Genomic DNA, 14803 nt, shown 5'->3' with positions numbered 1-14803 from the left:
GTTTAACCTACAGGGTCCAAGTTGAACTATGTGGTTGTTCCCTGCACTTGGAACGGTACTTCTCTCTAGGGTTTGCGACATACTTGTTCCTGGTTATGGTTATACACGTTGTTGTACGTCGCTCTGGATAAGAGCGTCTGCCAAATGCCTGTAATGTAACGTATATGTAATGTCCTGCCTACTTAAATATGCAGGTGTGTAAATATGCAGTATGTATCACAGTTCTAACAGACAAAATGGTCATTATAATATTGCTTTGTATGTGAATGTGATAAAATGTCCACAATGCTTTCCTAATATTTAGTTTTGAAAGAGTATGGGGAACAGAATTACATTTCAATTAAAGTTGTTGGGGGGGGCTGTGGCTGTGTCCCCTACGTCAGCTACGCCCCTGCCCACGTCAGTTGTTCTGATTGCTTCGTTTTGCTCAAAAACTTCTACTTCGTACGAAGTATACTGCCTACTTAAGTGGTTCTGAGACGAAAAAGAAGCAACAGTGCAGATAGGCCCCATCACGTGACCAAGCTGTGAAGCTACCACGGTTGTCTCATGACCCTGTTACAAATCTAATCTATTTTGTTTTTAACCAATCAGAGATCAGTGCGCCTAGTCAAGAAAAACGGAATTGTGATATTTTATCATATTTTTCTCTATTCTGTTCGGCGTATAAAGTTTTACGATCCAGGAAAAATGTGAAAATATTAGTGCGTGCTTCTAATGATCACCACAATATGAGCGTTTGCCACCTAATTCGCGCTGGAGCAGGCTAGATGAATTTCTACAACGATCATAGGAAATGCATTGCAGACGCATCAGTAATTCTATTTCTGGGCCGTGGTAGCCATCTTGCGGTGGTGCCTTGGCGGTGCCACATGCGGAAGTAGCGAAATGAACAGGATTTAATGGCACCACGTGATCACGTTTCCCTTCTAGTTCCAGTTCATTGCTGGCTTCCACAGAAGTTTTTCACAATTCACATTGTGTTTGGGCGTTTTCTTGGGGAAAAAGACAACGATACAGAGCTTGTAAGTACATAAATAACAGCTGGCGTTTAATGCGTGGGCAAGATGAAGAATTTTGTAGCCTTTCAGTCACAGTTAGCTTCCATTATGGAAGTGCTAGCCAAAGCAGCTGTTGCCGAAATAAGCAAACTTGTTGAAGATGGGTCCGTTGTGTTGTATCTGGAAGTATCCCGAAGCCATAAAGAAATTGACAGTCTGAGGAGGAAACTGCAGCAGGTGGAGAGCGAGCTGAGGACGGCGCGAGATGCAGCAGCGCGAGAGAGCCGCTCTATTGGAGTCCAGGTTGAGGACCAGTTTGGAAGAGCAGAAAGAGGTATGCTTGTATCATATTTTGCCAGTGAGACGTTTATATTTTTTTTATTTATAACGTTATTAATTGATTTTACACGTAGGGCTATTTATCAAAGGGAAATTGTTTTGATGCGTAACGAAATAAAGGTTAATTAACAGTGATACAAAATTTTATAATAATATTTGTGCTAGATTTAAGCTAGGTGCCACCGTGCCTACCCTGATTCTGAAAAACAAAGTACATGGCGTATTCAGTTCAGCACAGTGATTGTGAACCGATTTAATACTTTTTCGCTGTGACCTGTAATCTATTGAAATTTGCTAAAGCAAAATCCCGATGACCAAACATAACGAAAGGCAGTATGTGGTGGTGGTGGGGCTTGAACTAATGCACTTGTTGTACGTCGCTCTGGATAAGAGCGTCTGCTAAATGCCTGTAATGTAATGGTTGGTTTTCCATAGTGATGCTCATTTATCGTGCTACAGCGAAAAGCAAAGCACACATTGCATTGCATTACATTGTGTATTCTGTAATCATAATAATAATACACACACACAGAAATACAATATGTGGATATATTGTTTTCAATTGTGAAATGCAATTTTCGTGCATTTAAATACAGTCCACCTCGGAACGTTATCTGCCTGCACACTGTATTTCACTCAGTGAACACCGGTGGTGCTATAAACGCGACCGAAGGGAACGCGAATAACAATAATCTATTTTATTTTCTTCAACCAATTTCAGAATCTTGCCAAAATAAAATTTCATCAGCTGTCCAGTCACTGTGCTGAGTGCGTGGCTGACTTACGATCAGTTTGCCTTAAAAAACAAAAAACAAAAAAAAATCACGTTCGCGCCGTAACCAGATGCCAGATCGCTATAGCTATGTCAGTCTTGTTTTTGTTAATGGCTCACCGAGTTATATCTACTGTTTTTGCTTTCGATCTGCACGTGCTGTTTCATAATTTTGTCTGTTTGAACCATGTCCATATAACGTTTGCACATTGAATTTCGTTTTGGCACGTTTAACCTTCCATATTAATCATGCTACAGTGAATGTACATACAGTACACATTTAGAGCATGGAATTTGTGTTACAGTCCTGGTTTACAAACACTTTCGGACATTTCAAATTACGAGAAAAAAGTAATAAATAAATAGATATGTAAATAAATGAATGAATAAATGTGATCAAAATGTCTAACCATTACAATGTATTTGAAAATTGGGATAAACCAGGTTTTCATATGTGTAGAATTTCTTATATCAGCGGTTAATGGCAAATTAAAAACTCTTGTGACAATCAGGACGATCTGGATGGTGCGCATTTCTGTAGGATAAACTGATATCTAAAAATAGCATGCATGAATCCAAAACTTCTTTTAACTGATTAAAACACACTTTTCAATCCAAGACTGTGCTTCTCAGACAAATTTGTTTCACCTTTTGTTACTGCATGAGTCAGTATTTGTACTGTATCTGTGTATTGCTTCACGGGTTGAAGGCGTTTGTGTTACTATTGGAAGGTACGGAGATGTGGATTGGGTAGCATGTTTCTCGTAACTTTACCTTCAGCAAAACTAACATTTGCTCCAGTGTTTCCCACAGGAGTTGTAGTTGGTGGTGATGATGCTGGAGAGAGACGTCCCTTTGAACAGAAGCACTTTGAGGAGGAATTTGATCCACAGACAAGCGACACGCAGCCTGCGTTTGGATTTACGGTGAAGGCAGAGCAAGAGGAAGAGCATGTAGCCCAGACACTTAATCAGACAGGATGTGAACACAGCGCAGGAAGACTCAACGATCTGGGCTCTGAGTATGTAATGTACAAGAGAGACAGTCAGCTGTGGACTTCCTTTACACAAGGGGACAATGACATTGCAACTAATGATGTGGTGTGTTCTGACACTATGGAAAAGTGCTCACAGAGTCTGTCAGTTCACTCACCACTACAGCATGCTCCTGCCATTGTGGAAGTCTCTGGAAGCATGCTATCCTCCTTGGGGAAAGATGTTCATGTTGTTCATGGTGTTCTTGTGAAAGAGGAAGCAGGTGGGCAGTGTTCATACACTGAAGAGAATAGATCTGAGATGGGTGGCACAGAGCAGACAGAGTACAGACAGCCTTCACTCTCAATTAGTGATAATCAAACCTCACAGCTCTTTCAACCGCTGCAGCAGCCCTTAGACTGGCAAATAGGAATTACTGACAGAATCGCAGATCCAAGCTCAAACGGCCGCAAAAAGACCAGCATCCACTGGAGAAGTGGTATAGGGAAGAAACCTTACAGCTGCACACAGTGCGAGAAGAGTTTCAGTCGGTTCATCGACCTAGAGAGACATCAGCGGAGCCACACAGGAGAGAAACCATTCAGCTGTGCACAGTGTGGAAAGGGTTTCAGTCTGAGGTGTAACCTTCTCAGACACGAGAGGGTTCACAGTGGGAGTAAACCATTCGGTTGTACTCATTGTGGGAAGAGGTTTGCTCCGGGAACTAACCTTAGAGCACACTACAGAATTCACACAGGCGAGAGACCATATCACTGCACTCAGTGTGGGAAGAATTTCACTCAGCTGGGTAGTCTTAAAGCTCACCAGAAAGTCCATAGTAGAAATGAATTACTACAGTTTGGGATGAGCTGTACGTGACTATAATAAGTTCAAAAACATTACATTTTATAGTCACCATATTAACTAAAATATCAGAAACTAATCTGCTGTGTGTAGAAGGACAAAGTTACTATGGTCTTATTGGTCTTCATAGAAATTTGTTTATTAAAAAAAAATAGAGGGAGATGCATAAATATAATTTGGGGAAAAGGGTGTTCTATGGTGAATAAATGACACCTGTGTGATGTTGAGAGTAGATTGAGAGGATTGTGGGAAATTTCATTGAGCCAGTGAAGCTCTGGTCTAACTGTAAGGTTTTATGAGGGAAAACATGCTGGCATGTTTCCAGCTAACAATAAAGCTATGGGTATCCATGACTGCCAATTCATTTACAGATTCCATACATTCAACAGGTTTGTTGGTTCTCATTACTATTTTTGTCTTCACGCATTATTTATCAAACCTGGGTCAAATAAGTATTTTAAATACTTTAACTCTATTAAAAACAAAACCAGTTTGGGTTTGCCTTTTGATATCGCCGACACTATTTACTAAAGTCGGATATAGAAAGAACAACTTCTGGATGTGAAAGAGGTTTGATTGAAACTGCCCAAGCTGCCCCGAGTCATCATGCTTATGTTTAATACCATAACCTAATCCGCTTCTGTAAAGTGATCGCTGCAAACTCAAACACTGGGACCAGTTGGAAGGTTGGCAAAGTTGGTTACAGCAAACCATTGTTTTGGGACAACACTTGGATTCACGCTTCATTACATTACATTTGTTTAGCAGACACTTTATCTGTGACAGTGAAAGAAAACAAGTGCATCCACAACTTATTTGAGCAGCAGTGCAGGACCTATTTTTAGCATTCCCAGACCATTAAGTCTCTAAGTGAATAAAACAGTCAAACATTAAATGTAAATTATGGTTCTGTGGGTGGTACCATTCTTTTTTTCTGGGTTGTATCAATATTTCGGTAGGTCACATTCTGTCATAACCATAGACCACGTAATATAGAATCACAAAACTATTAGAAAATGCTACACAGTTATGTGCATAGAGGTATATCGTAGCCGATAAGTTCTTACAGTTCTATGATATATTAGGTCCTGTTATAAAAGCGCCGAAGTAAATCTTCAGGCAGCCCTATGAGAATATCGCATTTGCAGGTTGGCAGAAATGAATGTTCATTCAATCAATCTTTAGAAATCTAAACTGCAACTAATTTGCCCGATTTCTTTGTTGCCTCCTATGAGATTCCGTAGTTAGAAGTCTCGCGAGAGTCATCAACCATGAAACTGATCGCCACAGAACTACCATTTTGGTTCTTACCGATTCATTCTGTCTGTGGAAGATCGGCCCGTTTAGAGCCGCAATGTCTTCTAACGGCATTTCGTCTCCTTCGCGCAACTCCACGATGGCGTCGGCGAGTACAGGGAGCCGGGTCTCCTGCGGGAGAGATTTGAATTGTGTACCCGAGGTGGCGGATACGCTGGCGGCTGTCGCCAGGCTCGGGTAAGTTAGCCCAAACAGTGTCTTTAATTTCTGTGAAGGGTTTCGTGACTGGTGAATGCGAGGTTGATGCGATGGATTGTCAAAGTCGCTTGGCAGCACGTGAGGCTCAGGGGGTAGTCGCTATCTAACTTTAATTTCTCACGTGTTTGGTGGCAGTTCAGTAGCATTGTTTGGCGAAATGTCATGCTAACTAACTATGTAGCTAAGCACAGTAGACATTTTGCAAAAAGACGCACAGTATTCAAAATCTCTGCTGATCAGATCATAGCTACCAGCCAGTGTAAAATTATTGTAGACGTTTTTTCGATGTGAGCAGACTGGTGCATTCATTTAGGCAACAGCCACAACGGTACGCCAGCTAGGTAGCTGTCTGGTTACTTAACGAAAACATTTGACAATATTGAAGTGGGAAACGTTTGATTTTTTTGTGCCAAATTTATTTGAGCAAACTCAAGGCTGTTGAACTAACTGTCTGGCTAGAGACAGAGCCTGACAGCCAGATGCGCAGTCGGCCAACGTTGGCGCTCTAATTTAGCTACTATCTACTAGCTAACGTTAGTAAAAATCAACAGCTGAGCTAGCTGGCTAGTCTGCGCACTGCCAGAGCGCGTGGTCATTTTTGTACAATACGAGTCGGAACGATATAGCCGCATACTTTAGAGAAGGGTATATGGCTAATAACTGGTATATCTCATTGAATCGCGCAAACAAAAGGCTAACTTTTTTTCTAGTTAAGATTTTTCTTTTCACCTAATGTAACAGAAAGCAGACCCGTCCTGCCTGTGTTTTTCGGGGGGGTCTCGCGCTGTTTGGGGGATGCCAAGCCCCTTCCAGATTTAGGCCTAGGTCTCTGAGTCTTGGCTGATCAGGGTCAAACTTGTATCGTACTCATTTTGAGAGAGAGAAAAATGGTTTAGACTTCTTTGGTTTCAGTTTTCCCTAACATTAGACTCTTGGGGGGGGAAGAAAGGGGTTCTGTGAAAGGGTTCTTTGGCTTGTCCTCATAGGGGAACCCCTATTACAATTTAAGTAAATAACATCCGTTTTTCTTATTTTCTATCTAATAAAATAACACACTTTAAGAATCTCTCACTCTCTCAGTGCAGAGTTAATGTCTCTCACTCTCTCTAATGATTAGATTTTATTTACAAAGCGCCCCTCTCTCTTGCTCTCTCTCTCTCTCTCTCTCTCTCTCCCTCTCTCCCTCTCTCTCTCTCTCTCTCTCCCTCTCTCTCTCTCTCTCTCTCTCAGGTTTGACTTCCTGTGTATGCCACTGTTCCACCCACGGTTCCAGAGAGAGTTTGAGTTGGACCCAGCGCGGGGTCGTCATGGCGCCCACACCCGCTCTGACCTGCTGCTATGCGGGAGAGGTGATGTGGGGGTTGGGGGTGGGCTATAGGCTACTGATGGCTGTAGGAGAGAAGGGGGCGGGGCTACAGAGGGGGCAGAGCTACAGGGCTCTGTATATACATGTCATACGTTCAGCTGTGCAGCCTGCGTAACACATTCAGCTGCGCAGCCTGCGTCATACGTTCAGCTGCGCAGCCTGTGTCATACGTTCAGCTGTGCAGCCTGCGTAACACATTCAGCTGCGCAGCCTGCGTCATACGTTCAGCCGCGCAGCCTGTGCCATACGTTCAGCCGCGCAGCCTGTGTCATACGTTCAGCCACGCAGGCTGTGTCATACGTCCAGCTATGCAGCCTGTCATACATTCACCTGTGCAGCCTGCGTCATACGTTCAGCTGCGCAACCTGTGTCATACTTTCAGCTGCGCAGCCTGTGTCATACGTTCAGCTACGCAAGCTGTGTCATACGTCCAGCTATGCAGCCTGTCATACATTCACCTGTGCCGCCTGTGTCATAAGTCCAGCTATGCAGCCTGTGTCATACATTCAGCTGTGTGTCATATGTTCAGCTGTGCAGCCTGTGTCATACGTTCAGCTGTGCCGCCTGTGTCATACATTCACCTGCGCAGCCTGTGTCATACGTTCAGCTGTGCAGCCTGTGTCATACATTGACATGCGCAGCCTGTGTCATACGTTCAGCTGTGCAGCCTGCCCCTCTGTGTCCGTCCTGGTTGCATGTGGTGATGAATAGATAGTGTGGTTGAGCTCACTGCGTATTTTGGGGAGAGCCGAGATGACTGTTTGTGTCCTCCCCCCACCACAGACTGGAACACCCTGATTGTGGGGAAGCTGTCTCCCTGGATTGAGACCGACTCGGAGGTGGAGACGGAGCGCAAGAACTCTGAGTTGGTAAGACTTGGTCGGTTCTCCATCTTAGAACAGGAGTAGAACCGGGCAGCGCTTATATACCCCACAGATAGAGTAGAGAGAAAGTCCGTACGCCCTTTACATACAGAATCTTTAAAAAATAACTGAAAATAATACTGATGTGATGTGTCAACTTATGGCTCTGTGTAGAGTGGACAGGAGTAACGTTAAAGACCTGAACGCTGTTCTCTTCTCCATCATCTCGCTTTTATTTCTCCTGTCTGTTCCATTCATCCTCCTTTTTTTATCCTCTCCCTCTCTCCCCCTGTCCAGGCGCTGGTGCAGGAGCTGAATTTCTCCGCGTACCTGGGACTGCCAGCCTTCATGATCCCCCTCAGGACCCCCCACTGCGCCAACCTGGCCCGAATCCTGCTCAATCACATCCACACCGGACACCACTCCTGCATGGTAATCAATAATCAATAATCACATCCACACCGGACACCACTCCTGCATGGTAATCAATAATCACATCCACACCAGACACCACTCCTGCATGGTAATCAATAATCAATAATCACATCCACACCAGAAACCACTCCTGCATGGTAATCAATAATCACATCCATACTGGACACCACTCCTGCATGGTAATCAATAATCACATCCGCACTGGACACCACTCCTGCATGGTAATCAATAATCAATAATCACATCCACACCGGACACCATTCCTGCATGGTAATCAATAATCACATCCACACTGCTCTCCTTAATCCTGACACTCTCACTGATGGTCAGCTAGCTTTTCCGATCGGATTAATTGATTGATTATTGGTTGTCGTTCAGTTCTGGATCCGCGTGCCTCTGCTGGCCCCTGAGGACACTCGCGATGACATCATCGACAATGAGCCGGTTAAACACAGCGATGACGGCAGCACGGACGAGAAGACCTGGGCTTGGTGAGGGTGACATCATCACAGCCGCTTCCTGTCTTTATTTATTTTTATTTTATTTGACCTTTATTTAACCAGGTAAAATCAGTTGAGAACCAATTCTCATTTACAATGATGACCTGGCCAAGAGGCGTCAGCAACAGTAAATACGTGTAAAAAAAAAAAAAAAAATTTAAAAAAAACAGTCAGCACAAAACGACGCATACAGTACAGATACAGTGCAGTACAACATACAGTATGACACGACAGTACATAAGAAACGGCAAAAGACGGCATAGGTAAATAAAATAAATCAAAAGTCAATAAATAAAATCAATAAACCAATAAATAAACACTATGTGCAAGAGAAGGTGATTTACTGGATATTCTTTGTACAGTTGTAACGGGAGAGAGAGTGAAGAGAGGGCTGGTCAGCAGGTGCAGCAGTCAACTATGACCTGTTGCAGATTTTGTTTGAACATGTTGAGAGATGTGAGTGTGCCAGTGTACCCAGTCGCACACTTATGACATCACAACACCAATAAGGAGATGATTGGAAGAGTGTCCCTTCTCAGCTTCCTGAATGAGAGCGAAAATAACTGTTGGGTTTGGTCTCCAGTTTCTGATCTCATTTTCTGAATGGGGTTTCTGGGTAGCTCATCCTATTAAACCTATTAAATCTGTTCCAATGTGTAGATGGCCCCATGGTCTGGTATCTGTTAAGGCTCTGTTCCAGTGTGTGGATGGGCCCCATGGACTGGTATCTGTTACGGCACTGTTCCAGTGCATGGATGGGCCCCCTGGTCTGGGACCATATCTGGACCGTGCAAGTGTGGACTGTGTGTCACATAATTGGCCAGGGTCTGTTCTATCTGTGGTGTTTTTTTTCAGTCTTTCCCCTTTTTTGGCTTCACAGGTGGCATTCCTTCAGAACACTGTGTGACTACAACAAGAGAATCTGCTTGGGTAAGAGAGTGAGGGGTGTGGCATGGAGGAAAGATTAATCTGTGCGGGTGTATACTGTAGAACCCAGATAATTAGTAACGTTTCATATTAATACATGAATATTTCACACTAGTTTTGTCCTTTTTCTCCTAGCCATTGAAGTTGGAGCAGACATGCCCTCTGACTCTGTGATTGACAAGTGGCTCGGGGAACCAATCAAAGCAGCCATTCTTCCCACCAGCATTTTCCTGACCAATAAGAAAGGGTTTCCTGTCTTGTCAAAGGCACACCAGCGAATCATATTCCGTCTTTTTAAGGTACTGACCGCACTTTTCGACGGCTTTTTAATAAGAGAACTGTTTTTAGAAATGTTTAAAAACGATAGCTTTAACTGTGACACAAATTAGACAGTTACAGCAACAGCAGGGTCTCATCTGGGACCCAATCCTGCAACCCCCTGATATGGAAACGAGTCTCCTGTGAGAATGAGCTACAGTGCATGTCTGTCCCTGTGGGGAGTCACTGTTTCTCTCCCTTTTCACTCTTTCTTTCTCCCGCTCCCCCCATCCCCAGCTCGAGGCTCAGTTCATATTCACGGGTGCGAGCCGGCACAGTGAGAAGGATTTCCGCTCCTACCTGCAGTACCTGGAGTACCTGAACCAGAACCGCCCCGCCCCCAACTCCTACGAGCTCTTCGCCAGGGGCTACGAGGACTACCTGCAGTCCCCCCTGCAGGTACGTGTGCGTGTGTGTGCGTGTGCGCGTGTGTAACTGTAACTGCATGTGAGTGTTTGTGTGTGTGTGTGTAAGTGCGTGTGTAAGTGTGTGTAACTGTGAGTGTGTGTAGGTGCATGTGTAAGTGCGTGTAAGTGTATGTGAGTGTGTCTAGGTGCATGTGTAAGTGCGTGTAACTGTATGTGAGTGTGTGTGTGTGTGTGTGTGTAAGTGCGTGTGTAAGTGTGTGCAACTGTGAGTGTGTGTAGGTGCATGTGTAAGTGCGTGTAAGTGTATGTGAGTGTGTGTAACTGCATGTACTTCTCTGTTCTCATCCTGTGTCTGTTTCAGCCTCTCATGGATAACCTGGAGTCTCAGACCTATGAGGTGTTTGAGAAAGACCCCATTAAATACTCCCAGTACCAGCAGGTAAGAGCGGACAGCACACACAGAACCTTCAGGAGGCGGCGGGGGGGGGGGGGGGGGGGGGGGGGGGGGGCGGGGGGCGGTGGGGGGGCGCATGTGCGTGGACGTGCAAGGTGATCAGTGTGTGCGTGCGAGCAAGCGATATAGAATTAGTGCATTAACTGCTCTGTGCTCATTTTCCAGGCTGTGTACAAGTGTCTGCTGGACAGAGTGCCAGAGGAGGAGAAGGACACCAACGTGCAGTGAGTACATTCCTACGTCCGCCTACCCACACACACGTACGCGCAACTCGCATGTCTTTATTTTGTATTGCCACTTTACGTTTGCCTGCATTCAATGGTTAGAAAGGGACATAAGTGTATCAGGCCTTCCTTTCTCTCCCTGCCTCCCCATTACACTACAGGCATTGAGCAGATGCTCTTATCCAGATTTACTTTTACATAGCATTTACATTTACATTTTACACTCTTTCTCTCTCTCTCTCTCTCTCTCTCTCTCTCTCTCTCTCTCTCTCTCCCTCCCTCTCCCCCCCTCCCCCTCCCCCCCCCCCCCCCCCCCCCCCCCCCCCCCCCCCCCCACCCCCCCCCCCCTCTGTCAGGGTGCTGATGGTTTTGGGGGCCGGGCGGGGTCCCCTGGTGAACGCATCCCTGCGTGCCGCGAAGCAGGCCGATCGGAAGCTCCGGGTGTACGCCGTGGAGAAGAACCCTAACGCCGTCATTACGTAAGCCCCGCCCCTAACGCCGTCATTACGTAAGCCCCGCCCCTAATGCCGTCATTACGTAAGCCCCGCCCCTAACGCGTCATTATGTAAGCCCCGCCCCTAATACGTCATTACATAAGCCCCGCCCCTAGCGCCGTCATTACGTAAGCCCCGCCCCTAGCGCTGTCATTACGTAAGCCCCGCCCCTAACGCCGTCATTACGTAAGCCCCGCCCCTAACGCCGTCATTACGTAAGCCCCGCCCCTAATGCCGTCATTACGTAAGCCCCGCCCCTAACGCCGTCATTATGTAAGCCCCGCCCCAATACGTCATTACATAAGCCCCGCCCCTAGCACCGTCATTACGTAAGCCCCGCCCCTAACGCCGTCATTACGTAAGCCCCGCCCCCAACGCCTTCATTACGTAAGCCCCGCCCCTAGCGCCGTCATTACGTAAGCCCCGCCCCTAACGCCGTCATTACGCAAGCCCCGCCCCTAACGCCGTCATTACGTAAGCCCCGCCCCTAACGCCGTCATTACGTAAGCCCCGCCCCTAACGCCGTCATTACGTAAGCCCCGCCCCTAATGCCATCATTACGTAAGCCCCCGCCCCTAACGCCGTCATTATGTAAGCCCCGCCCCAATACGTCATTACATAAGCCCCGCCCCTAGCACCGTCATTACGTAAGCCCCGCCCCTAACGCCGTCATTACGTAAGCCCCGCCCCCAACGCCGTCATTACGTAAGCCCCGCCCCTAGCGCCGTCATTACGTAAGCCCCGCCCCTAACGCCGTCATTACGCAAGCCCCTCTTTTTCCATCTTTCTCTCGTTTCTCATTCTCCTCCGCTCTCTTTCTCACTCTCCCTCTGCTTTGCTCTCAGTTTGGAAAACTGGCGGTTCGAGGAGTGGGGCGATCAGGTGACCGTGGTGTCATGTGACATGAGGGAGTGGGCGGCGCCGGAGAAGGCCGACATCATCGTCAGTGAGCTGCTGGGGTCCTTCGGGGACAACGAGCTGTCCCCAGAGTGCCTGGACGGAGCACAGCACTTCATGAAGGGTAGGGGGCGGAGCTTATTTAGAACTTCCTGAAGGGTTGGGGGCGGAGCTTATTCAGAACTTCCTGATGGGTAGGGGGTGGAGCTTACTTAGTACTTCCTGAAGGGTTGTAAATGAACAGAGTAAATGAAGACCAAAGAATATATCTCTCTGTCTCTCTCTCTCTTTCTCTTTCTCTCTCTCTCTCTCTCAGAGGATGGGGTGAGCATCCCCTGTTCCTACACCTCTTTCCTGGCCCCCCTGTCTTCCTCTAAGTTGTATAATGAGGTGCGGGGGTGCAGGGAACGGGACAAGGACCCGGAGTGTCACTTTGAGACTCCCTATGTGGTGCGGCTGCACAACTTCCACCAGCTGGCTGACCCCAAACCCTGCTTCACCTTCACACATCCCACTACAGGTAACTCCCACCTTTACACATCCTGCTACAGGTAACACTCACCTTCACACATCCAACTACAGGTAACACTCACCTTTACACACTTGACTACAGGTAACTCTCACCTTTACACACTTGACTACAGGTAACTCTCACCTTCACACACATGGCTACAGGTAACACTCACCTTTACACACATGACTACAGGTAGCACTCACCTTCACACACATGACTACAGGTAACTCTCACCTTCACACATCCTACTACAGGTAACTCACCTTCACACACACCCGACTACAGGTAACTCTCACCTTCACACACATGGCTACAGGTAACACTCACCTTTACACACATGACTACAGGTAACACTCACCTTTACACACATGACTACAGGTAGCACTCACCTTCACACACATGACTACAGGTAACTCACCGTCACACATCCTACTACAGGTAACTCTCACCTTCACACACACCCGACTACAGGTAACTCTCACCTTCACACACATGGCTACAGGTAACACTCACCTTTACACACATGACTACAGGTAACACTCACCTTTACACACATTCGACTACAGGTAGCACTCACCTTCACACACATGACTACAGGTAACTCTCACCGTCACACATCCTACTACAGGTAACTCTCACCTTCACACACACCCGACTACAGGTAACACTCACCTTCACACACATGGCTACAGGTAACACTCACCTTTACACACATGACTACAGGTAACACTCACCTTTACACACATTCGACTACAGGTAACACTCACCTTTACACACATGACTACAGGTAACACTCACCTTTACACACATGACTACAGGTAGCACTCATCGTCACACACCTCAGGTAATGAGTGCAGGTAATGCTGTGTGTGGCTGAGGGACAGGATGCAATCATCTGACTCTGCTCTCTGTCTTCCTCTGTCAGATATGAATAATAACAGGTATCAGTGCCTGCGGTTCTCAGTGCAGTGCAACTCGGTGCTCCACGGGTTCGCCGGGTACTTCGAGACCACGCTGTACGCAGACGTCACGCTCAGTAAGTCTGCTTTCCTGCTTCTGTCAGTGCCGTCGTGGTGATGATGATGATGATGATGGTCATTAGCCTGCTAACGGGGGTGCGGCCGCTCCACTGTTATTAGTGAAAGTGTTGTTAATGCAGTTTTTGTGTGTGTGTGTGTGTGTGTGTGTACTCGTGCGTGTGTGCTCGTCCGTGCGTGTGTACTCGTGTGTGTGTGTGTGTGCGCATGCGTGCGTGTGTGTGTGTGTGTGTACTCGTGTGTGTGTGTGTGTGTGTGTGCGTGCGTGCGTGTGTGTGTCCGTGTGTGTGTGCGTGTGCGTGCGTGCGTGCGTGCGTGTCCGTGTGTGTGTGTGTGTGCGTGTGCGTGCGTGCGTGCGTGCGTGCGTGTGCGTGTGTGTGTGTGTGCTTTCTTATGTCTGCAGGTATCAAGCCAGAGACTCACTCTCCTGGAATGTTCTCCTGGTTCCCTATTCTGTTTCCTCTCAAAGTAAGTTTGTGATCTTCCTAGTTTTTTATATTTAATATCTGCTGTGTTAATGTCTCTCACCCTCTCTCTCTCAGTGCCATGTTAATGTCTCTCGCCCTCTCTCTCACAGTGCCATGTTAATGTCTCTCGCCCTCTCTCTCACAGTGCCCTGTTAATGTCTCTCGCCCTCTCTCTCACAGTGCCATGTTAATGTCTCTCGCCCTCTCTCTCACAGTGCCCTGTTAATGTCTCTCGCCCTCTCTCTGTGTGCCTGCAGCAGCCCATCCCCCTGTCGCGGGGTGATGATGTCAGCGTGCGGTTCTGGAGGTGTAATAATGGGAAGAAGGTGTGGTACGAGTGGGCCGTGACCGAGCCGGTCTGCTCCGCCATCCACAACCCAGCCGGCCGGTCCTACACCATCGGCCTGTAGAGCAACACGCGCACACTCACTCACTCCATACACACACTGTACACACACACTCACTCACTGCACA

At 46.9% G+C, this 14803-nt stretch overlaps 2 protein-coding genes across 2 annotated transcripts; both read left to right on the top strand.

Annotated features, from left to right (window-relative positions):
* The first annotated feature begins 885 nt into the window (after nt 1-885).
* Nucleotides 886-4647, top strand: LOC118233977 (zinc finger protein with KRAB and SCAN domains 1-like). The gene is made up of 2 exons (XM_035430196.1): nt 886-1335; nt 2914-4647. Exons 1-2 carry the CDS (start codon nt 1068-1070, stop codon nt 3963-3965), a joined length of 1320 nt encoding a protein of 439 aa, XP_035286087.1. The 5' UTR covers nt 886-1067; the 3' UTR covers nt 3966-4647.
* Nucleotides 4648-5241: 594 nt separating this feature from the next.
* prmt5 (protein arginine methyltransferase 5) lies at nt 5242-14803 on the top strand. The gene is made up of 16 exons (XM_035430158.1): nt 5242-5444; nt 6696-6814; nt 7615-7700; nt 7992-8126; nt 8508-8620; nt 9510-9559; nt 9692-9855; nt 10112-10273; nt 10604-10681; nt 10862-10920; nt 11277-11399; nt 12260-12435; nt 12628-12831; nt 13751-13861; nt 14266-14330; nt 14587-14803. The coding sequence occupies exons 1-16, from the start codon at nt 5305-5307 to the stop codon at nt 14737-14739; spliced, it is 1938 nt and encodes a 645-aa protein (XP_035286049.1). The 5' UTR covers nt 5242-5304; the 3' UTR covers nt 14740-14803.

This window comes from Anguilla anguilla, chromosome 8, assembly GCF_013347855.1.
Source record: "Anguilla anguilla isolate fAngAng1 chromosome 8, fAngAng1.pri, whole genome shotgun sequence".
Lineage (NCBI taxonomy): Eukaryota > Metazoa > Chordata > Actinopteri > Anguilliformes > Anguillidae > Anguilla > Anguilla anguilla.
The sequence above is the reverse complement of the archived record's forward strand: the minus strand, read 5'-3'. Positions and strand labels throughout refer to the sequence as shown.